General features: G+C 41.5%; 1 protein-coding gene across 5 annotated transcripts in view; it reads left to right on the top strand.

The window, feature by feature from the left end:
• Positions 1–24019, top strand: part of HEATR3 (HEAT repeat containing 3) — a 41231-nt gene extending 17212 nt beyond the window's left edge. For 3 of the 5 annotated variants that reach the window (XM_035025250.1, XM_035025252.1, XM_035025255.1), the window contains 8 exons: positions 804–894; positions 1002–1159; positions 1436–1518; positions 2408–2544; positions 9100–9188; positions 15496–15639; positions 20169–20345; positions 23196–24019. In XM_035025250.1, coding sequence (XP_034881141.1) covers positions 804–894; positions 1002–1159; positions 1436–1518; positions 2408–2544; positions 9100–9188; positions 15496–15639; positions 20169–20345; positions 23196–23318 — 1002 coding nt within the window. In that variant the 3' untranslated portion in view covers positions 23319–24019. Of the gene's footprint in view, positions 1–803; positions 895–1001; positions 1160–1435; positions 1519–2407; positions 2545–9099; positions 9189–15495; positions 15640–19284; positions 19393–20168; positions 20346–23195 lie in introns of those variants that run through there. The other 2 variants (XM_035025253.1, XM_035025251.1) reach the window with 2 other exon arrangements.
• Positions 24020–25218: the final 1199 nt, after the last annotated feature.

The following is a 25218-nucleotide window of genomic DNA, read 5'->3' as shown; positions in this document are numbered from 1 at the left end:
AGCCCGATGTGGGGCTCGATCCCAGGAGCCTGAGATCATGACCTGAGCCGAAGGCCCCTTTCTTCAGTCTTAAAGAAATGCCTTTTATTTTTTTTTTAAGATTTTATTTACTTGTTAGAGATAGTGAGAGAGAGCACAAGCTGGGAGGAGAGGGAGAAGCAGACTCCCTGCTGATCAGGGAGCCCGATGCAGGACCCTGAGATCATGACCTGAGCCAAAGGCCGACACTTACCCTACTGAGCCACCCAGGCACCCCAAAGAAATGCTTTCTTGCAGGGTTCAGAGAAAGCCAGGAAGCCAAGCCTGTCTGCACCTTAGCCAAGCTCTGTTGGTCACATAAGGGCTCGTTAGTAGTTCTTGTTAATGCAGTCTTTTCCAACGAGACGTCTAAGCATCTAAAAGCTGGTTTGTTGTGTATAAGTGGCTGGTCTCTGAAATGAGCTCTTGTGTTAATCTTAGTGTTCTGAGCTACTTCTTAACACACTGGATTAAGTTTCAGGGTGAATTCAGTTCAGAATTCCGGAATATTTATCTTTTCTCTCCAGCTACCTAAAATAACTGTGCAGATAGATGGAAGCCCAGTTAACGCGGCCTGCTGCTCAGTGCCAGGAGCAATCATAATGCTTGTTTGTGCTTCAGCACGTTATGACTTTTCTTCTGGCTGCCCCATCCCCCATGCATTCTATTCCAAGGGTAAAAATCATCCAGTAGGCTCTAGCTAAGGACATTCACGTGAAAATACTTTCCCAAACATTGAGAGTTAGTTGTTTGTTTGTTTATTTATTTATTTATTTATTTTTTAGCCCACTGACAAGGAACTGAGAGAGACCATAGCATTGTTGACGGCTCAGCAGACTGCTCTGGAAATTGTCGTCAACATGTGCTGCAGTGAAGGTTTGTTACCAGTTTATACGTTTAGACATTCTCCCCCTGGACTGAAAGGGTAGCTTCCATGAGTTTTCTTAAATATTCCACTTACATGTGGTTTGCAATCTTCCCAGATCCCTCTGATGATGAGTGGGAAGAGCTTTCTAGCAGTGATGAGAGCGATGCATTTATGGAGAATTCCTTCAGTGAGTGCGGTGGGCAGCTGCTGTCTCCCCTTTGCCTCTCCCATGAGGTTCACACCGCGTTCACCAACTACCTCATCCCAAAGAAGGTAGTCTGTTTCAAGTCCAGCCTCATTGTGGAGCATGGGAAGGGCTTGAGAGAGCTATTCACCGTGTATGCAAAAGAGGTTTGCTCGCACTTCCAGACTGTGGGTAATTGGTAAGAAAGAAGCTAGAACTAACAGTAGTGGGAGTACGCTGGAAAGTAGATCCTTCCCAAGCCTAACCATTTCACTTAGAGGCAGTAGGTTGGGGCTTGATAAAGGGATTGTGTGTAAAAGGATGCTAGTCGTTAACCTTTGCTTTACTGCCTTTCTTGAATCTAGATTTTTGAGAAAACTGCCTTTCCAAACAGCACTGCAGTTGACATATGTTTTAGGAGTCCCACTTGGAAATCTTTGGTCAGAAAGTAAGAACTTTTCTGTTTTCAAAACTCTTTGTCATTGTTATTACATGAAAGGATGGACCACTAACTAGAAGAAGCTGACTTCCCCCAGATTCAAGAGTTCTGTTCCTGTGCATATTTTCTAGGAAAATGTGTGCATATGTGCACTAAGCCATGAGAACGTGAATAGCAATGTGGTTCTAGTTGCCCCAACCAGGAAGCAACCTCAGTGTCCATCGGTGGCAGAGTCGAGAAATAAATTTTGACATAATCACACAGTAGAATATATACAGCAGTTAAAAAAAAAAAATCTGAGCTAGAACATTGAGCAAGAAAGCAAAGCACAAAAGAATATACACTGATTCTGTTTTTACAAAGTTCAGTAACTGGCAACGCTTAACTATTTTGTTTTAGGATACATAGGTAGTTAATCTATAAAGTAGAGCAGGGAACTGTTTACCATAAAAGTCCAGATAGTGGTGACTTTTAGGGGTCGGAAAGGTGGGGCAAGATAGGGAAGGGATAGATGCGCTGTGAGGGTGTTAGCCGTGTTTCTTATCTTGGGGCACGGTGTTCGCTTTATAAACTATGAAACTCTGTATGTGCGTTGAACACTTTATGTATAATGTCCTATTTCACAGTTCAGAATTGTTTTGCCAATGTCGCCATGCATAAAAATTCTTCTAAATAAATTCCTTATGACTCATAAGTGAGCTGTGCCTCAGGCCCTGAGTGCTCAAGCATTTTGATGAGGTAGATAATCAGGTCACCTTAAGATTCTTTGTTAATAGCCATACATCTTCTGCGTTCAGATATCCCCAGTCAGAGCCTGAAGCTTAGGTTAAAAGTGAATACTGAATTCTGTTGGGTAACTGTTAGAGAAACACACCGCATTCTTTGCCTTCCTATCCAGAATGAACACTATTCAGTGCAGAGCCCTCGTGTGTCTCCAGAGTCTTGTATCCCTCCTGGATGTGGACCATCTCGGGGGACCTGCAGCCCTGCAGACACTTGCACAACATCTGTCCCAGCTGCTTTTTGCTCAGCCAGGTAAACATTTAGGCCTCATTGTGAAAGACTATTTGGATCGAGCAGAGTTTTGAAGGGTGAGGAACTTGGACTTTGGCATTGTGTCGTGCTTGTCATCCAGCCTGCAGAAACCTTTCCCAAGCACTAAGAGTCAGATTTATAGTTGCCAGTGGCATTGAGTCCAAACAACATACGTAAGCTGGTCTGTGGGTTATACTGTTATTTTTTATTAAAACTGCATCCAGTTATGTCAGGCCAATAAGGCTGAATCACAACTATCATAAGTATTAGGCCCCATGAAGATATTTGCTTAATTCTCTAGTCTTTATTTTTCTTCTTAAACATAAAACCATTTGATTTACATTTGATTGGCTAATCCGTACATGTATTACAGAATTCACAAGTTATTAGAGGGTGTAAAGCGGAAAGCCTCTCTCCTCTTCCTCATACCATCCAGTTCCTCTCCCTGAGTCAGTCGCTGTTACGGTTTCTTGTGTGTTCTTCCAGAGAGATTCTCAGTATAAAAAGTATGCATGTGTGTTCTTAAGGCAGATGGTAGACTACCAGACATAGAGTATTGTACCCTGCTTTTTTCTAACATTTCTTTCTTCAAGCACCTTTGCATGGTAAGAGATGTTACTAAGGTCTCTAATATGGATTAATTTCATTTGTACACAGAAACTTAGATAGTATATGTAGTTAACTATTCTTTCTAAATGGCCTAGCTGTACAAGGGTTATTGCGTGCTCCTCTACCAGGTTTTCATAGTTTGTGGTAGTAGAATCTCATTTGACTTAGCCACATCGAATTATAGCAGCTCAAACCAAATGAAAGAGACTGAGAGGGAGGGAAAAATAGTATTTTATGTAGTAAAGGAAAATTCTCCACATTACCTACCCAGCATGCATGTCTGCAGTGAGGGTAATTGAGAGATAAGAATCTGCTGCTCTCAGCTCCTCAATTTCAGAGTGTCTTCAGGGAGTTTTTGAAGGTAAGCTTGAAGATATGTAATACTTGCTTTCTGCACTAACTTTAAAATTTCATCACCAAATAAGCTATAACTCCACTGTGTAACATTCAGCGTAGTATTCATATATCTCATTGTAAACTATTTAACTTTTCTTCTTCTAAGACGCCACATTAAGTCAAGAGTTGTAACTCTTAGGGGACACATGACTGGCTCAGACGGAGAGGCACATGACTCTTGATCTCAGCGTCCTGAGTTTGAGCCCCATGTTGGAGGTAGAGATTACTTACATAAATAAAACTTAAAAAAAGAGTTGAAACTCTTAAAAGATCAAAATATGGTCGCTTTTGACTAAATACAAGCTTCTATACAAATATTCATTCAGGAGTTGTTCCCCTGTTCTTTTTTTTTTCCTTAAGTGTTTTTTTTTGTTTTTAAGTAATCGCTACACCCAGTGTGGGCCTCGAGCTCAATGACCCTGAGATCAAGGGTCGCACGCTGTAACGACTGAGCCAGCCAGGTGCCCCACTCCCCAGTTCTTCTAGACATCTTTTTTTTTTTTTCTTAAGATTTTATTTATTTATTTGACAGAGACCGCGAGAGAGGGAGCACAAGCAGGGGGAGTGGGAGAGGGAGAAGCAGGCTTCCTGCAGAACAGGGAGCCTGATGGAGGGCTCAATCCCAGGACCCTAGGATCATGACCTGAGCCGAAGGCAGGCGCTTAATGACTGAGCCACCCAGGCGCCCTATTTTTTTTTAAGAGTTTATTTGAGAGAGAGAGAGAGAGAGAGAGCGAGCAGGGGGGAGGGGCAGACGGAGACGGAGAAGCAGGCTCCCTGCTGAGCAGGGAGCCCAACATGAGGCTCCATCCCAGGACCCTGGGATCATGACCTGAGCTGAAGGCAGACACTTAACTGACTGAGCCACCCAGGCATCCCTATTTTGCACTCTTACCAAGTTAATACAAGGTACTGTGCACTTAATAGTGCATGTTTCAGAAGTTCTAGGTCAGTTTTTAAAAATGAAGTAAATGTTCAGAAACCCATATATAGTTATTGTTCTGTCTCTGCCAACCTTCCAGCATTTGTCCGTCAGCAGATACAGTTTTCCAGTGATCTCAGACTGTGCATTCTTTAGCTGGTGTGATCATGTGAAAACCGTGCCCAGCCACACCTAAGACAGGATATAGACAAGACTGGGCAAGCTCTGGCTACAGAGGTGGCTTGTTGCTGTGAGCCGGTCCGATAACTATAGCTTTATGTATTTGTCTCCCAGCTTTATAAACTAGGCAGAGATCTGGATGGCATGGGGGGGATGGGGCGGTTACTGGAGAGGGGATGTTTTATCTGACTTTTGCTAACATTCTGGCTCCCACCAACCCAGCCGAATGTCCATGGTGGAGGAGGGGGAGGGCTGCTATTGCTCAGGCCCACTCCCTCCACCCCTTCACGTGGGCTCCCTGTAGGTTGCTGGGCCAAACGGGGTTGTGCACAGCCAGGCCCCTAGGTGAGCAGGCCTAGCCTATCACTGCTTCCAGGACGTGCCTACCCTGAGGGAATCCTGTCTGCCTCAGTGGCAGAACAAATCGCCATTTTTCGGTGGGAGTCCCAGGCAAGGTACCAGAAGCTCCCATCTCCAACCAGCATAGAGTTTGTTGCACTTGCAGGAAAGCGCACACGTTCTGTGCCTCTGCTGTACAGAAAACACGTGGGTGTGTTCCTCCCGGTTCAGCTGGCTCTTCGTGGTCACTGATGCTTGCACATTTATCACCTGGATGATCACAGGAAAATGATACCACGCTCGGCCTTGGAGAAATAATGGAAAGTTTCTCAATTGTGGGAACATATAATTAAACACTTTACGTAAATTCCAAGTTCATGGGTATTGTTGAGAGAACCTTTTCTTATCAGAATGAAATTTTCGATAAAGGAGAATTGCTTATATTTAGAGATGGTATTCTAAAATTCCTTTGGCACATTGAGATTTATTAAATAACGTAATCTTGTGGGGTCTATGTGGATAGTGTGAACTGTTACTGGAGAACTTTCTGGGGAGGATGGGGCCAAATTTTTCTAGCTTTTTGTGTTACCATGTTTGAACGTTAAATGTATGAGGATCGTACAACTCTGCCTAACTTGCTTTACTTTTAATGCTAATGTATTTTAATGCTAAAATTAAAAAGTATAAATTAAATTAAATAAATTAAATAAATTAAAAGTATAAATAAATCTCTTTCTGAATAGTTATAAAATTTGAGATACATTTTGTTTGTGGCTGCCATCAGAGATAAAAGGAGAACGTTGTTAGTAGATTCTGGTCCTTGCATTCTCAGTACATTAATATCTTTGTCTCCTTCATTAAAAACTATGGATCTTCAAACCATCAAGAAAATTTTAGCAATGTTGTGTTTTCAGATTGGGTCAGTCTATCATTTGCTCCATTGCATGGGTTCTATAATCACTTAGGGTTCCCTGTTTTCCCACATTTGGGAAAGCAGAAAGCTGTTTTTTCACTATAATTAGGATGATAGTAGCACCCATTCTGGAATATGTTTCCTATTCTATATCAGAACATTGGAATCAGTCTGAAAAAGTCACCTAAATAAAAATTTGCTGCTTGGCTACTTGTGGGTTGACTGTTTACCTACATTTAGGTGTGCTACAGATTCTTACATGCTGTACAAAGTTGTTGAGGGGAAAAATGTTTTCAGTCACCTCTTTTGTTTAACTTCTGTTGACATTTACTTAATTTCTTTAACAGTACCACATGTGTTGACCTTTTAGTGAGAATTTGTCAGAAAGGCAGGGTAGATTGAAGCTTCTTTCCCAAGTTTGGATAAATGACCAGAAATGTGAACTCAATAAAAATCACCCGAATGTTTTCCTTAATTTAGGGAGAGTATGAATTACACATAATGTAAAACGGTAACGTGATTTAGATTAGGGTTTTGAATCTAAGGTAGTGGTTATTTTTCTAAGAATGCAAGACCAAAAAAATGCTTCTGAGTGTGTTCTATTTCGTATTGAATGATTTCTTCATGATATAGTTCCATTGTTTTATGTGCACTTCATGAATTTCTAGGGCTACACTTCATAGCTGTAATCAAATATAAATATAAATATAAATATAACCTACTTTTTGAATTTTAGTAGTAACAACTTCACACCAATTTTTGAGTGCCTTTTGGGTACTAGGCTTTATGAGTGAGGCATTATTACTCCAGCTTCCTGGTAAGGAAGCTGGCATTTAAAGAGGTTGAGGAACTCCTTCAGGGGCACTCATTCCTCTCGCCCATATTTTTTTTTTTAAGATTTTATTTATTTATTTGACAGAGAACACATGCATGGGGAATGGAAGGCAGAGGGAGAGAAGGAAGCAGGCTCTCCGCTGAGCAGGGAGTCCGATGCAGGCCTCGATCCAGGACCCTGGTATTGTGACCTGAGCCGAAGGCAGATGCTTGACACTTAACCAACTGAGACACCCAGGCACCCCTAGCCCATGCTTATTGACCACTCTATGCCATACACCACTCTAGGTCCAAGGGATACAGGTGCGAATGAGATAGGCAAGACCGGAATGCTCAGGAGCTTACAATCTCAGATGAATAAAGATGTAAATGTAATTTCGTCTAGGAAGAAAAAAATAAAAGAATTGGTTGACATGGTGGCTGGTTCCAAGGGCCTGTTAGATGGGTTCATGTGGAAAGGGCTGTCTGAAGAGGTGACATTTGACCAGAGGCCAGAAGGAGAGGTCACATAATGTCAGAGGCAGGATTCCATCCCAGGTCTTTCTGATCCTAAAGCTATCCTAGTATCCGTTCTGTGAAATTTACAGGAATTCCCTACTTCAGTACATAATGTATATCTGGTCCTGAGAGGCAAAAAATATAATAAGCTTTGATTTAGATTTGTGTGGAAGCTGCCTCATTCTCATGCAGGCAGCCCCAAAAGGGGCGTTGGAATCTTCATAAGGCCCCAGGCACCAAGGGGGCAGAAAGCCAAGGCTTAAAACAACAATAATCATGTGTTTTCTCATGGTTTCTATAGGTCAGGAATTTAGTGCATAGTGGAGATGGTTTGTCTCTACTCCACAATGTTTAGGCCAGGGGTTCTCAACTAGGGGCAACCCCCCCTCCGACACTGCAACCCCCCCCCCCGGGGCCATTTAGAAATGTCTAGAGGCATTTTTTGTTGTTAAAACTTCGGGGTTGCTGCTGTTACCTAGAGGATGGAAGCCAGGGATGCTGCTAAATATCCTATAGTGTACAGGGGATCCCAAAGAATTACCTGTCCAAAATGCCCATAGTGGTAGGGTTGAGAAAACTCTACCCTAGGGCTTCTGCTGGAAAACAAGGAGCCAGAATCATCTGAAGTCTTGTTCATGTTGATGGTTGGCTCACAGGGGCTGTCAGCCAGAACAAGATGACCTTGCCATGTGACCTAGGGCAAGAGTTGAGAGAAGAGAGCAAACACATGTGAGTTAGGTGCGAATCATGTTGCCTTTCATGACTTAGCATGTCATGTTCATGTGTCCTGTTGGTTGATGTCACAAAGTACCCCCAGATTCAAGGGGTGGGGAAATAGACTGTTGTGGTTATTTTTGGACAATATAATCTACCACGGCAAGTCCATTGCTTTCCCTTCCCACCAAAGGGGTAAGAAAGAAAAGAGTAAAAATGAGCAGGAATGGGAAGGGGAAGTTGGGTCAGTAAATACAACCGTAGAAGCCACTGAAACCACGGAGGTATAGTGGCCCAGCCCTGCGCAAGCAACAGTTCTTGGCTAGGCAGTGGGTTTGGGTTGGCCAGGAAGAACTCTGATTTGGGAGACATTGCCATGTGAGGTCTGCCCAGCACCGTGATGGCAATCTGTGAAAAGCTGAATTCTGTCTACGCAAGCTAGCTCAGGTGTATCATGTGCTAAAGAGCGAGGTAAAGGGCGCCTGGGTGGCTCAGTCGTTAAGCGTCTGCCTTCAGCTCAGGTCATGATCTCAGGGTCCTGGGATCGAGCCCTGTTTCGGGCTCCCTGCTCAGCGGGAAGCCTGCTTCTCCCTCTCCCACTCCCCTGTCTGTGTTCCTGCTCTCGCTATCTCTCTCTCTGTCAAATAAATAAATAAAATCTTAAAAAGAAAAAAAAGCGAGGTAAATGAAAATCCAGTGCCTAGAAGGCAAGGACTGTCTGCAGAACGCTCCCTTGTTACAGTTATTTCAATTGTGGACATCTTTTCAAAGTCAAGTATTCAGTTCACAGGAGACTGTTAACCAGAAGTCTTGGCTTAACATCAAAAATGTTTTAATTATGGGCGCCTGGGTGGCTCAGTCGGTTAAGCGACTGCCTTCGGCTCAGGTCATGATCCCGGGGTCCTGGGATCGAGTCCCCCGTCGGGCTCCCCGCTCTGCAGGGAGCCTGCTTCTCCCTCTCCCACTCCCCCTGCTTGTGTTCCCTCTCTTGCTGTGTCTCTCTGTCAAATAAATAATAAAAATAAAATCTTTAAAAAAAATGTTTTAATTATAATAGCATATATTAACATTTAACATTGCGGTGTTTTTTTTTTTACAAAATAACTTGTCTTAGAGAAAGACAAATTTATATTTCACTTTTGTGTTTTAGATTTTGCTAAGCATGTTGACTTTCTAGAAGCCATAAGTAGTGCCTTGAGGGCCCTTTTGCAAACAATGGCCTCCAAGAACATTTCTCAGGTAAGATTTTTAAAAAATTTTATATGAAACCCGCAAAGATTCCGTATTATGGAAGCAAAATTCATTACTTAACTGTTTTTTTTTTAAGTATTTATTTCTATTATAAGAGTAATGTATGATCCTTGTAAAAAGAAAGCAAAAATGCTTAAAATAAAAAATAAAATATTTTGCTTCTTCCCACCACTGCCACTAACACACAGATTTTTTTATCTTGACATACCTGTCATAAATATTTTCTCTGAATGTCACTTGTCTTCTTCAGTAACATTTTACAGAAATTATCAAGCATGCCCACTGACCCTCCACAGTGATCCATCGGCATCTCTGTGATAGGTACTTTCCCACTTGTATTCTTTACTTTTTATTAAGGAAATTTTCAGACGTCTCTAAAAGCACAGATGATAGTATCATGAACCACAAGGGTCACAGAGTTGGCAACATCCTGGCATTCTTGTTCTCTTCATCTCCCTTACACTTTTGTTTTTGTTTCCTGGACTGCTTTAAAGCAAATCATGTTCCTTCACTCATAAGTATTTTATTACATGCTTCATTATGTGTCTGTGACAGAAAATGGACTTCTAAAAAACTTAACTACAGTACCATTACTCCCAAATTAACAGACATTGCTTAATTATCATTTGATATACAGCCTAAGCTCAGTTTTTTCTGATTGCCACAAAATGTCTTTTTCAGTTGTTTTATTCAAATCAGAATCCAAATGCTTTTGGTTGATACTTTGGTTTAAAAAAAATTTTTTTTTAAAGATTTTATTTATTTATTTATTAGAGAGTGAGCGAGAGAGAAACAGCATGAGAGGGGAGAGGGTCAGAGGGAGAAGCAGGCTCCCCGCTGAGCCGGGAGCCTGATGTGGGATTCGATCCCAGGACCCCGGGATCATGACCTGAGCTGAAGGCAGACGCTTAACCAACTGAGCCACCCAGGCGCCCAAAAAAATTTTTTAACGGCTTTAGTGAGATTTAATTCACATACCAACCATACAATTCACCCATTTAAAGTGCACAATTCAGGGGCGCCTGGGTGGCTCAGTTGGTTAAGCTTCTGCCTTCTGCTTAGGTTGCGATCCCAGGGTCCTGGGATCGAGTCCCACATCAGGCTCCCTGACCAGTGGGGAGTCTGCTTCTCCCTCTGCCCCTCACCCCGCTTGTGCTCTTTCTCACTCTCTCTCTCTCAAATAAATAAAATCTTTAAAAAAAAAATAAAGTGCACAACTCAGTGGTTTTTAGTATATTCACAGATTCTTAAATCTCTTAATTTAAAATATTCCCCCCACCAACCTCCCTTTCCCTGTATTATTTATTCATTGAAGAAGCTGTCATTTGTCCTGTAGAAGTTTTCCCATTATGAGATTTGGCTAGCTTCTCACGATGGTATTGTTGACATGTCCCTGTCTTGTCCATATATCCTATAAACTGGGAACAGGATCAGATTTTTTGGCAAGAATAATTCACAGTGCTGTATATATTTTTTACTTTTATATCACAAATTATATATTTTCATAAATTAGTGATGTTAAGATTAATCAGTGGATTCAGGGCACCTGGGTGGCTCAGTCGGTAAAGCGGCTGCCTTCGGCTCAGGTCATGATCTCGGGGTCCTGGGATTGGGTCCCTCATCAGGCTCTGTGTTCAGGAGGGAGTCTGCTTCTCCCTCTTCCTCTGCCCCTCCCCTGACTCATGTGTTCTCTCCCTCTCTCAAGTAAATAAATAAAATCTTTTTTTATTTTTTAAAAGGTTTTATTTATTTATTTGACAGAGAGAGACACAGTGAGAGAGGGAACACAAGCAGGGGGAGTGGGAGAAGCAGGCTTCCCACGGAGCAGGGAGCCTGATGTGGGGCTCGATCCCAGGACCCTGTGATCATGACCTGAGACGAAGGCAGATGCTTAACAACTGAGCCACCCAGGCGCCCCTAAAATCTTTTTTTAAAAAAAAGTATTAATCAGTGGATTCACCATTTTATCAGTGGTGCAAAATGGAGACATCTTAATTTTGTCATTTCTTTTACGTTTATTAGCTGTGATTCTTCTCTAAGTAAGAACTTTCTGTCTCATCAGTTATTTGGTAACTTTGAAATAAAGTTCATACCAAAAAGATAGGATTTTTCCAGAATAATAAATTAGTGCCCTTAACAATCTCTAAAAGTGATCAGTGAGGTTTTTTTTTTTTTCCAGTGAGGTTTTTTTAAAATATCATTATGAACTTGTGGGGTTATTTTGTTTGTTTTGTTTTTAAGATTGATTGATTTGAGAGAGAGAGCACAAGTGGGAGGGGGAGAGGGAGAGAGAATCCCAAGCAGATTCCCCACTGAGCACAGAGCCCGACTTGGGGCTCGATCTCACAACCCCTCTAAGACTGTATAGGCAAATTGCTGTGTTTTAAAGTTACTTGACAAAGTTCTCTTTGTGACTTGTTATAAAGTTAGCTTCAGTTGTTTTAGCTTTCATTTTTTTTTAGCTTTCCTTTTTTTTAAGAAACTTATTTTTTTTGCTTTAATTTCTATTTTTTAATTATATAAAATATTTACACAGTTTCAGAGTTAAAATTGAAACAAGATATATTCAGGGAACTATATGGTAGATACATACAATGGAATATTATTCAGCTTTAAAAAGGAAATTCTAATACATACTACAACATGGATGAATTCTTGAAGACATGACATTAAGTGAAATAAACCGAGCACAAAAGGAGACATACAGTATGATTCCATATACAAGGGACCTAGAATAGTTAAATTCATAAGGACAGAATGTGGAACAGTGGCTGCCAGGAGTTGGGGGAAGGGAGGAGTAGGGACGTACTGTTGAATGGGACAGTTTCAGTATGGGATGATGAAGAACCTCTGGACATGGATGGTGGTGATGGCTGGTGGTACAACAGTCTGAAGGTACTTACTGCCACTGAACTGGACGCTTAAAAATGTTTTCAGCTGCAGGCAAGAGATCGTGGCTAAGAATGGCTTAATAATAAAGGTATTTCAGGGGCACCTGGGTGGCTCAGTCAGTTAGGCATCTGCCTTCGGCTCAGGTCATGATCCCGGGCTCCTGGGCTCTCTGCTCAGTGGGGAGTCTGCTCCTCCCCCTGCCCACACACCCCCACATCCCCACCCTGGCTCATGTTTGCTTTCTCTCTCTCTCAAATAAATAAATCTCTTTTAAAAAGGTTAAAATGAGGGGCGCCTGGGTGGCTCAGTCGGTTAAGCGACTGCCTTCAGCTCAGGTCATGATCCCAGGGTCCAGGGATTGAGCCCCGCATCGGACTCAGCAGGAAGCCTGCTTCTCCCTCTCCACTCCCCCTGCTTATGTTCCCTCTCTCGCTGTATCTCTCTCTGTCAAATAAATAAAAATCTTTAAAAAAAAAGGTTAAAATGGCAAGTTTTACCAAAAACAATTTTATTTATTTATTTATATTTAGTCTAGCTTCTGTCCCTTTGCCCCTCTTCTTTCGGGTAACCGTCCTTTTTTGTGTTTTGATTTATCATTCCATTGTTCTTATTTTGAAAACATAAGCAAATACGTAGGCATGTGTATTTCACCCCTTTTGTTAAAAGTAGTGCTTCTGCACCTTGCTTTCTTTTTCTCCCTTATTAATCATTGTAGTATACAGGTATCTTCCTCATTTCTTTTTTACAGCTTCACATTCTATTACTCCATCGTGTAGGTGTTCCTTATTCATTCAGCCCTGTTGATGGGTGTTCTCATTTCCAGTCCTTTGCTATTAAAATAGAACTGCAGTGAACAGCCTTTTTACAGATGCTTTTTGTGTTTTTGCCATTGTGTCTTCGAGAGAGTGAGTCCTAGAAGTGGGCTTGCTGAGTTGGAGAATAGATGGGATTGGTGATTTTTGCTAATTGCTGTGGTCCCCTCCTTAGAATTTGAGGCATTTTGAATTTCCTACAGCATTGCTTGAGAGTGCATGTTTTGCTATAGCTTCAGAAGCAGAGTTGTCAGAATGTTAGATTTTTACCAGTTTGATAGTTGAGACATATCTCAATTTTAATTTGCATTTGTCTTACAATATGAGATTGGATGTCTGTCTCTTTATGTGCTTTAAGGGCCTTTGCATTTTTTTTTCTGTAACGGTTCTTTTGCCAGTTTTGCTATTGGGTTGGTGGTCTTTTTCTTTGTATATAAGAGCAAATCCTAGGGCCTTGCCCCCAATCCACTGAGGCAGAAACTTTGAGGAGGGGCCCAGTGATCTATATTTTAACAAGTTCTCTGGGTGATGGGCATGCACACCAAGTTGAGGGACCCGTGTGCTAAACCATCCTTGCTCCTTCCTTTCTAAAATCTTCCAGTTTTGATTAACATGTCATTAGACCGTACCACCCACTTCTCTTGGTTATAGCCATCTACCATGCCCTGGGGCACTCTTTGTTCCTTGAAGATTCCTGCTGTTGGGCATTATTACTCTTCACCAGTCCTGTCATGATTCTAGGTGACTTCAAGATCCACATAGATGCTCCCCCCAGTCCCTTGGCTTTGAAGTTCTTGGACCTCCCTTTCTCCAACGGTCTGGTCTTCCTTCTCTACCTTAGTCATTCCGTGGCCACACCCTGGAGCAGTGCTTCCCAAACTTTATCTTGTCCACAGTTTAACGAGAATGCCTCTGGTACTTTACTATCAAATAAAGTATGTACTGTTGGCGTCTAGTCTATACTCTTTCGATTTTTTTTCTTTGTATATTTGAGAATTTTTTTCAAGAACGTAACTTTTGACCCTCAGTTTCTTTGACATGGGAATGGTAATAATGATGGGAGGATTAGAAAACCCTATACTGTAGGGCCTATGGGAATATAAAGTATTTTTATTGATTTTTCCATGATCTTCAGCAGTGGCTAACTGGATCAGCCTGACGTTTAAAGAGAATTATTCCCAGCTCATGCTCAGTTAATGTCTGGGCATTCATATATATTAAGACCATGAATTCTCAGGTTGGCTGTGTATTGGGCATGAGCATGGAATTTGAGGATTAGAAGGACCCTAGCTTTCTCATACTTTACAAGGAGAGGGAACCAGGGACCAGAGATGCTGAGTAACAGCACCAACAGTGGAGTGCAGCTGTCCTGCTCCCCTGTCCAGTTCTCTGCCTTGTCGGTGTGTGCACCTTGGGCAGCTTGCATTTGTGACTCATACTGGTAGTAAAGCAGCATGCCTCCAGCATTCCTGGCAGCCTTGTCCTGGCTGGGAGGAATGCCAGGGTTGGTGGGATTGTTTCCATTAGAGTATTTCCTAAGAAACCTGCACATATTAGCTGTTACCTTTCGATTGGCAGAAGCACTGCAGATGATCCGGAAATGAGTTTGATTTAGAACTGTTCAGTATTTCTATATGTAATAATATCTAATATTTACTAAGTTCTTGATATGCATTATTTAATCCTTTAGCAACTCTGCATGGTGACCGTTGTCCCTGTATCACTGATGGGGAAATGGAGAGACCTTTGTCAGGGGGGTGTCTTACGTAGGATTGCTGAGGGGTAAGGAGAGGAGCCAGGGTGTGAACCCAGGATGTCAGATCCCAAGCCCTTCGTCACCACACTGTGATAGCCTGGCAACACGATATTCGAATTCTCTGGTGATACCTGCACCCACGTGTGTGTTCAGATTAGTTTAGAATGAAAATTATCACTACGCAGCAGAAGCACTCTATAATTTAATGGTTTCTACAAGCTCTAATAATTTACTGTAACAGCATGACATCTGAGGGTGAGTTCTTAACTTGTACAGATTCAGCCAATTTTTATTAAAGCCACATATTCTTTGTACATTTTCAAAACATTTTATGATCAGTGTTAAAAAGAAATTAGGATCTCTTTAGTTTGTGTACATCTGACTGAAAGTTGTCTTTTTCTTTTTTAAGATCTTATTTGAGAGAGAGAGAGAGAGCACAAGTGGGGTGGGAGAGGAGGCAGAGAGAGAGGGAGAAGCAGACTCCCCACTGAGCAAGGAACCCAACGTGGGGCTCGATCCCAGGACCCCGGGATTGTGACCTGACCTGAAGGCAGACGCTTAGCTGACTGAGCTGCCCAGGTACCTCCCAAAAGTCTTCTTTAAATGAAACTAATAGGAAACGAAGCCCCTCTTCTAGGCTTAACAGCTATGGTAGAGTGAGTAATGACAGTGACATGAACAGGCCTCATCTTCATTCAGGATTACCAGCTATACTGAGGAGTGATTAGAGTATATAATAACTTCTCTGTCGTTGACATTTCTGTCAGTCCTGTTGTGCATGCTCTTGGAATTGGTTGAGTTTAACACTATAAATACTCTTTTTCCTTTTCAACAGTGTATGACTCCCAACCAGCTGATGACACTATGCACAGCCGGCATTCATAGTAGTAATACTGGGGTTAGAGTAAATGTTGTTAGTATTTTAGGAATCACGGGCAGCGTCCTTGCCAAAGAAGATGGAACACTGGAAACTCTTAAGGTAAAACTATATGCTTCCAATGTAAAACATTAAATCATTAGAAACAGGGGGAAGAGTAACTGTTGGTGTGGGATTTTTAAAAACTTCTATGGACATCAGAAGAAGAAATTCTATCGAGAAGTTGCTTACTAAGGTACATTATTAAAATATGCCCTTTGGCTTGATCTGACTATAGGAATTAGGTGGGTACTTGAAAAATTGAGTTGCATTTTGCCACTTTATTCCTGAGGTACCTTTTCAGATATAAATTTGTCTTTAGTGAAAGGCCAAGTTCAGAATTGTCCCAGGTACCTCTGCGTTTGCTGTTGCATAAACTGTGTGCATATTCTCTGCTCCTACTGATGAAGGATCAGCTCACCAGTTGTCTTAGTACACCAGGCTAAAGTGCATTCTGAACAACACTGCACAGTCCGCTCTACTATCACTCTGTAAATTTTAAGCAGCAAACGCCCTAGGAACTCACTCAGCATATTTACTTTCAGCACTTTATCTCAGCACAGTTGCTCAGGAACTACACTGCTGGAGACCCAGCATCACTAGTAACTAAAAGGACCGTGGTAGTAAAATTACCCTTCATTGTGCTAATAATAATGGCTGAAATATTGATTACTAATTAATGGGTAATAAACCGACTATTGGACTTGCTGAGAACTTTACAACAATGACTTTTTTTTTTTTAAGATTATATTTATTTATTTGAGAGAGAATGAGGGAGAAAGAACATATGAGAGGGGATAGGGTCAGAGGGCGAAGCAGACTCCCTGCCGAGCAGGGAGCCCGATGCGGGACTCGATCCAGGGACTCCAGGATCATGACCTGAGCCGAAGGCAGCCACTTAACCAACTGAGCCACCCAGGCGCCCTTTTTTTTTTTTTTTTAAAGTAGGCTCCATGCCCAGTGTGGAGCCCGACATGGGGCTTGAACTCACGACCCTGAGATTAAGACTAGAACCGAGATCAAGAGTTGAACACTTGGGGCACCTGGGTGGCTCAGTCCGTTAAGCAGCCAACTCTTGATTTCAGCTCAGGTCGTGATCTCAGGATGATGAGATCGAGCCCTGTGTTGGGCTCAGCGAAGAGTCTGCTTCTCTCTCCCTGTCTCTTTCTACCCCTCCCCTGTTGTGTCTCTCTAAAAAAAAAAAAAAAAGAATTGGATGCTTAGCCAGACTGGGCCACCCAGGGGCCCCAATGATTGATGTTTTTTAAGAACCTTATTTTAGGGGTGCCTGGGTGGCTCAGTCATTAAGTGTCTGCCTTCGGCTCGGGTCATGGTCCCAGGGTCCTGGGATCGAGCCCCACATCGGGCTCCCTGCCCGGTGGGAAGCCTGCTTCTCCCTCTCCCACTCCCACTGCTTGTGTTCCCCGTCTCCTGTCTCTCTCTCCATCAAAAAAAAAAAAAAAAAATCTTAAGAACCTTATTTTAAAAAGATGATACCTGCATGTAACAAAACATTCACAAAAGTAGACAAGAATATATAATGAAAGACTCATCTCCATTGCTAACTTTCCAGCCCCCCACTTTGACTCTAGAGAGACAGCCACTGTGACTCCTTTCTTCTCTATTACTCTAGGAATTTTTGATAAGAAAAGACACATAAGTGAGAGAGAATATCGCCGTGTTGCTGTCTGTGTACACATATACAGATGAGCATGTGCATGTTAAATCCCTTCCTGCCCCTTAAGACTATAATTTCCAAGATCCACTTAGGAGCCGCAAGTTTTTCTCGGGCATAGCATGTGATTTTTAAAATATTTTTTTGTTTTGTTTTTTGTAAAGATTTTATTTATTCATTTGAGAGAGAGACAGAAAGAGAGCAGAAGCAGGTTGAGAGGCAGAGGGAGAGGGAGAAGCAGACTCCCCACCGAGCGGGGAGCCCAACGTGGAGCTCAGTCTCAGGACCCTAGGATCATAACCTGAGCTGAAGGCAGACGCTTAACCGACTGAGCCACCCAGGTGCCCCTAAAATGTTTTTATTTAGTCACATTTCCAAGCAAAGTAGAAAGTACAATGAATTTTGTATACTAGTTAAGCATATTTAACAATCATTAATATTCTATCATATGCACTTCACACAGTTTCTTTGCTGGGTATGTTAAAGTATGTTAAAGTTAAAGCTCAGTATTAAAGACAGCATGGTATTTTGCCCTGTTGATTCAGTATGCATGTCTTAAAAATAGGGACAGTTTTGGGGTACCTAGGCAGCTCAGTCGGTTAAGTGTCAAGATTCTTAATTTTGGCTCAGGTCATGGTCTCAGGGTCCTGCGATTGAGCCCCTTGTCAGTCTCCCTGCTCAGTGGGGAGTCTACTTCTTGCTCTCCCTCTGCCCCTCTCCCCCCACTCTGTTTCTCAAATAAATAAATAAATCTTTAAAAAAAAAACAAGGACAGTTTCTTACATAACCACTATTATCACCCTTATACAATCAATCATCATTGTTAAATGTCTTTTTTTTTAATTTTAATTTTTAATTTTTTAAAAAAGATTTATTTGTGAGAGAGCGAGAGAGAACACAAGCACTCAAGCAGGGGGAACAGCAGGCAGAGGGAGAAGCAGACTCCCCACTGAGCAGGGAGCCCGATGCAGAACTCGATCCCAGGACCCTGGGATCGTGACCTGAGCTGAAGGCAGACGCTCAACTGACTGAGCCAGCCAGGCACCCCATTTTTTTTTTTTTTTAAAGATTTTATTTATTTATTTGAGAGAGAGCACAAGCTGTGGGTTGGGGGGAGGGGAGGACTGGGTGGAGAGGAGCAGAGGGAGAGAGAGAAGCAGACTCCCCACTGAGCAGGGACCCTGACACAGGGCCCCATCCCAGGACCCTGGGATCAAGACCTGAGCCAAAGGCAGACGCTTAATTGGCTGAGCCACCCAGGTGCCCCCTCATTGTTTAATATGTCTTCTGCATGGCCCATCCTCAAGTGTTTCCAGTTGTTCCAAAAACATCTATTTACAGATCGTTTGTTTAAACGAGCATCTAAGTCAAGTCTACATGTTATGTTTGGTTTTGGATCGTCTAAGCTTTTCTCAATCTAGAAACTTCTCTCCCTAGCACTACCTCCCACCACCTGTTTTTTTTTCCCTCCCTCCCTCCCTCCCTCCTTGCCTGCCTACCTGCCTGCCTCCCTGCCTTCCTGCCTTCCTGCCTGCCTTCCTGCCTGCCTGCCTGCCTTCCTTCCTTCCTGCCTTCCTGCCTTCCTTCCTTCCTTCCTTCCTAGCTCTATGCCCAGCATGGGGCTTGAACTCATGACTCTGAGATCAGGAATCACGTGCTCCACCGACTGAGCCAGCTGGGCACCTCTGCTACCAACTGTTTTTTCCTCAACTCCTGGGGGTGGTTGTCTCACAGTATCCAACCCTCTGGATTTGTCTGATTGCTTCCTTGTGGTGTTAAGCTTGTTCCTTTATCCTCTGTATTTTCTGCAAACTGGAGGTTAGATCTAAAGGCTGGATCAGATTCAGATTCAGGTTAATTTTTTTAATAAGACTAGTTCATAGGTGACAGTATGTGCTTCGTATTTTATTATAAGTTATTAACTCTAAATACTATCCTAGATGTTATCTAGAGTACTTAAATTCAGATAAGAAAATAGAGGTCCAGAGCGGGTAATGGACTTTCTAAGGGTCAGCCTGTTATTTATGTCACAGCTGGAGTTTGGACTCGCTGTTCTTAGCATTTCCACTCTCCCACCGATAATACCAGATGTGCACATCACCCTTAAGACATAAAGGGTGGAGCAGGACAGCCAAAACAAAGTAAGTTCACTCTTGAACAGTTCCTCACAGATTGGGAATGGCCTGTTCATTAGCTAGCTAATCATCACAGGGTGGATGGGTGTTAAAGATCATCACAGGGAATCAGAAAGAGATTAAGTGCTCTTTGTTTTTTTAATTGTCCTAGAGTGTTTTTCATATAATTTTATTTTTTCATATAATTTTAAAAGCATATTTTTTTTGTTGCAGATATACATCTGTATTTTGACACCACAGGGAAAGCCTTTTGAGGGAGATAGAGGGGAAATTTTAATTTCCAAAACCAATCTTTCATATATCATTTATGAATTTTAATTGATTTTATTTAGGAATATAAACTCTAATATAATTAATTTATCTTGTTGATATTATACTTGGTGTATTTATAAATATATGTGAAGTCTTTAATCTTTAGTTCTTTCAAAGTTTTTTTTTTTTTTTTTTTTTTAAGATTTCATTTATTTATTTGACAGAGAGACACAGCAAGAGAAAGAGCACGAGCAGGGGGAGTGGGAAAAGGAGAAGCAGGCTTCCCGCTAAGCAGGGAGCCCGATGCGGGGCTCAGTCCCAGGACCCTGGGATCACGACCTGAGCCGAAGGCAGACGTTTAACGACTGAGCCACCCAGGCGCCCCTAGTTCTTTCAGAGTTTTAATTTGTCTCTGGCATTTCTAAATTTTAAAATACCATGTGTGAATTGTTGCCACATTTAAAGTTAGTACTTATTTTGGAAACTGATGTTAGACTATTGGACATAACAGTGTGCCTTGTTGTCTCCAGACCATTGGGTGCTTTCTGCTTGAAGTTGCCACCAAAGATCCCTCCCTTGTGGTGGCAGGAGAAGCCTTGGATGCTCTCTTCGATGTTTTTGCAGATGGTAAAGAAGCTGAAAGGGCCTCAGTTCAGATTAAATTGTTATCTGCTCTGAAGGAATTCCAGCCAGTCTTCAAAATGAAGGTATGTAGCTGTTTTGTGCGTAAATGCTTAGGTCTCACCATCCTCCGAGAAGGGGGGCCTGTAGTTTCTTCCATGCAATCTCTGTGATTCATAGAGCGCTTCATCCCCAGAACTGAAGAATGCTTGTTGGCTGAGTCAGAGCTAAGGCCTTTCTGTTGAATCACTGTGACTTGGGCCAGAATGGTGTGGGCACGGTCCCCTTTCTAGAAGAGTTCAGTAATGCTCACAGTGCTTGTGGAGAAGCACCGCAGTCTGTGGCCTACAAAGCACTTTCGTATACGTTGTGAATTTATTTTATGTCGTTACAGCTAATACATTACAGCTTGATTTCAGTGTTATGAATATTTCCCTTTGGTGCTCTGAAAAAAAGGGCAAACTCCAGGCTGGTCTCTGTCGGAGAATGTAGCTCCCTTCATTTACCCTTTTATTTATTTTTTTGTTTCACCAGAATCATCAAAGCTAACTTTGAGTCAAAAAGTAATTTTCAGTAACTTGGTGGCCAGGGGAAGGCACCAGGAATTTTAGAAACAGCCTTGAATCCTATGTCTATAAGTTTACCATTCTCCAATTATCTAAATCTCTATTTCTAGGGGCGCCCAGCTGGCTCAGTCAGTGGAGAATATGACTCTTGATCTCCGGGTCATGAGTTTAAGCCCCATGTTGGGCATAGAGTTTACTTAAAAAACAAACCAACAAACAAAATTTCCATTTCTAAATTATGTCATTTTGAGAAATAAAAATGTTTGTATTTTTTGCTTTTAGATTTCAAATTAAACATTTGTTTTTAAATCTTTGCCAAGAAAATAGAGGTTTGGATGAAAACTTAGCTTACTTCTGTTGTTTTCCAATATGTATATTTTGTTTTTGTTTTTGTTTTATTTTAGAGAGAGAGAGAGAGCGGGGGGAGGAGCAGAGGGAGAGGGACAAGCCGACTCTGCTGAGTGCGGAGCTGGACACGGGCCTCAATCTCAAAACCCTGAGCTGAAACCAAGAGTTGGAAGCTTAGCTGACTGAGCCACCCAGGCGCCCCCAATATGTATTTCTTTTATCTAACAAGCTTCTAATGCAGAATTGATTTCTCAAGGAGAGAACTCTGTGATAATTTTTTAGGAGAATATGATTGTATGTCTAGTAACTTAAATTTTCTGAAGTTTTTTTTAAGGACGAAATAATTTTCTTTAGAAAACTAGCAACACAAACCATAAACATTCCATGTCGTAGTTACATCTAAAGTCAGTGTTGGTTTAAGGACATCAGTATTGGTTTGTTTTTAACGTTTTCATGTTTGGGCATCTTATATTTAAAAAATGTAATCATAGTGGCTAATCTTTATTGAGTTAAGATTCACCAATAGGTAACTTAAGTCTAGGGTAAACAATTGAACAGTTTACCCTTAATTACGCTTTGTTCAAGCCTGTAGGTTTTTTTTTTTTTTGCTTTTTTTTTTTAATTGAGATACAGTTGACATATTACATTATATTAGTTTTAGTGGTTCATAGTGATTTGATACATGTACGTATTGGGAAATAATTACTACAGTAAGTTTAGTTAAATCCATTACCACACAGAGTTGGAAATTTTTTTTCTTGTGATGAGAACTTTTAAGCTCTACACTCGTAGTAATTTCCAAATATACAATCAGAGTCACCATGCTGAACATTACATTCCCATGACCTATTTAGCTTATAACTGGAAGTTTGTGCCTTTTGACTCTCTGTTCATCCATGTTTGTCTGTTCTTTAAGAAGTGAGAGGTTTTATTCCCTTTATTTTCTGTCTCCTTGGTAACCAAATTGAGTGACGTTTCTCCACGTAAAGACAGACGTGCATTAGTATTTCCCCCCTTTGTTATCCAAAAGGTAGCCTAATATATTCACAATCCTGTACTTAGTGTGTTTTCTCTTAACACTATCTCCTAGAGATATTTCCATACCAGTACGTGGTGGGTATCCACAGTGTTCTTAAAGGGTGCAGGCAGGCCCTTGGAACATCTGAAAAAGGAGTCTGCACGGTAAGGAGAAAATATGCCCTATTTCTCTGCAGCTGCAGGGAAAGCAGATATAGTTGAGAATTCAGCCTGCAGAAGCAAGTGTTCGGAGAGGAGTTATGTAAACTATGAACCAGCAAAACAACCCCTAACCACTGGGAGGGCTGTTCTGATTGATTTGCCTACTTACTATGCATTGCTATGGTAATGATGTTTCACTAAGTGTTTTTCTTTTCTCAAAGGTCTAAAGCCCTAATGAAATTTCTTTGTTAGCCAGAATGGCAGCTTGTAGTTTTTCGTATGTTCTTCTGTGAATGAAGCCACGATTGCATTAGAGACTGTCAGGTATATTTTTAGCCCCAAGTTGTATTTCAATATGATACAATGCATTTTACTGAAGAACTTCTCCAGGGCACTGGCTCTCAGGAATGCCCTGTGATCAGCAGCATCAGGATCACCTGGTAACTTGTTACAAATGCAAATGCCCAGGCCCAACTCCAGACCTACTGAAAATCAGAAATGGTGGGTGGGCCCTGTTTTTTAACAAGCTTTCCAGAGATGATACTGTTGCTAAAATCTGAGAACTGCTGCTCTAGACTAGAGGTGAAGTCTAGTTCACATAGCGTAAAACTTACTGTTTTAAAGTCTACAATTCAGCCGTTCTTGGAACGATCATTTTTAAAAGGTGCATAATCTTAATTTATCTTTAGGGCTCACACTCTGTATTCTTTTACCTTGGAAAGCGAAAATCTTTCACCAAATTCTGGCAGCTCTTTGTTCTGAAAAGAATACGCCCCAAATCAAATGCTTTCTTATCTAAAGGAATTAGTAATGTATACCAAATCACGTATGATTTTTTGGCAGATACGAAAAGAAGGGAGAGGTAAATACAGTCCAGATCAGCTGTGTGTTCTCGACAATGTGAAGATGAATTTGAGAAGGTTTGTCGCTTATCAAGAAACTGTTGAGAAAAGACTGACTACTTGAACCATTGAGAGAGACCAGTTCTCGCCCCAAGTGTTCAATGCTAAAGAGTACTAAAGTATTTCCTTGGAGTGTATGTGTTTCTAAAAGTCATTTTTTAAATCCCCGTATCCTGTACATTCATTTGAAGTTTATAAAAACTTCAAAACCTCTCAGAAACTCTTTTAAGCCGTGGGATCTCTGTGGCATTTCTAGTATTCTCTAAATTATGTTTCCAGCATGTTTTAATCACTGGAAACATGAAGAGTGGAAGAGTAGAAACAGAAAGGAATCTCAGGTGGTTCTTCGTGAGCAGCAAAGAACCTCCCAAACAATCATGTTTTCCTTGAATTTTGCAGGAAAGGAAAATCCAAAGCATTGCTTGGATGCTCTTTTAAGCAAGTATCATTTTATACGTGCTGCCAAAGCTAGCAAGCATCATTTTATATTAGCTAAATCTCTAAACTGAAATATGAAAACAAGCTTTATTAAAGTTTTTTGGTATGAAGTATACCAATTACATTTCCCCTTTGTGCAGAAGTGAATGAGTTGAGTTTGTATTCCACTATTTAGTAGAATATTCTGAGGAATTCGTGAGGTCATTGTCAGCCTCCGTACAAACGGAGCTGATCACTTACTGCTTTGTAACAGCACTCCATGTTTAATTTGATGTGGAATCAGAATTAGAAGGAAATATTTTTTAATAAATAACTTTTTAATTGCAAGCTTTGTGTCTTACAAAGTCTTTTTAAAAATCCCAGATAGCCCTGTTCTGGGTTTTTCACTTGGTAACGGATATAGCTTTGACTATATGGGAGATACTAAAAACAAGACTGACAGCAAGAATCTCCAGCATTACTCTCAATGTCCTTGCATTAATAGGGTGACAGCTGGAGCGAGGGGTGGGGGAGTTTCAGTACCTCATTGTCTGAGAGGCGGGTGGGAGGGGGGCGGGGGGAGCCTGGACCAGCTCCATTGTCCATGCATTTGCTTGATCGGAAGAGTTGTCAGTGAAGATTTTCAAATCTTCCCACAGTTGATCCCAGTTGTCCTGTTAAATGGCCCAATACCCAGACCTTTCTCGTCTAGTTAACATCCATCACCTCACACAGTTAAGTGTTTTTTTTCTTGTGATGAGAACTTTCAAGATTGACTCTCTTAAGTAACTTTCAAATATACAATACAGTATTGCTGTCTTCACCGTGCTGTATGTTACATCTCTTACTTCTTGTAACTGAAAGTTTGCGTCTTCCGTCCCCTTTCCCCCGTATTGCCTTCTCCCCCACCCACCCCCGACATGCACCTCGGGCAACCACCAGTATGTTCTTTGTGTCTGTGAGCTTGGTTTTTTTGTTGTTGTTGTTGATTCCCTGTATATGTGAGATCATACACAATTTGATTTTCTCTAACTTACCTCACTTAGCATAATGTCCTCAAGGTCTGTACATATTGTCGCAAATAGCAGGATTTCCTTCTGTCTCTTTGTTGCTGAATAGTGTTCCATTGTGTGTGTGTGTACAGACACTGTTTACTCTTTATTCATCCATTGATGGGCACTTAGGTGGTTTCTGTGTCTTGGCTGTCATAAAGCAGAATTGCTGGGTCCTGTGGTAGTTCTATTTTTAATTTTTGAGGAATGTCCATATTGTTTTCATCACTGGCTGCACCAACTTACATTCCCACCAACAGTGCTGAAGGGTTTTCTTTTCTCCACATCCTCGCCAACCCTTGTTATCTCTTGTCTTTTTGATAATAGTGTTTCTTGCTAGGTGCGAAGTGGTATCCCGTTGTGGTTTTGAGAGAAGGATTCTTCCAATGAAGAAAAGTTTCAGAGTTCTCCCTGCTTCAGATTTTTAGAGAATAGAATTGTTTTCAAGAAGAATAAAATTTCCGGTTTTAGCACAGGGCTAGTAGGCTCTTGATA

Source organism: Mirounga leonina, unplaced genomic scaffold, assembly GCF_011800145.1.
Source record: "Mirounga leonina isolate KUSES-001 unplaced genomic scaffold, KU_Mleo_1.0 Mir_180, whole genome shotgun sequence".
NCBI lineage: Eukaryota > Metazoa > Chordata > Mammalia > Carnivora > Phocidae > Mirounga > Mirounga leonina.
Note: the sequence above shows the minus strand (reverse complement) of the source record. Positions and strands in the feature narration are given on the sequence as shown.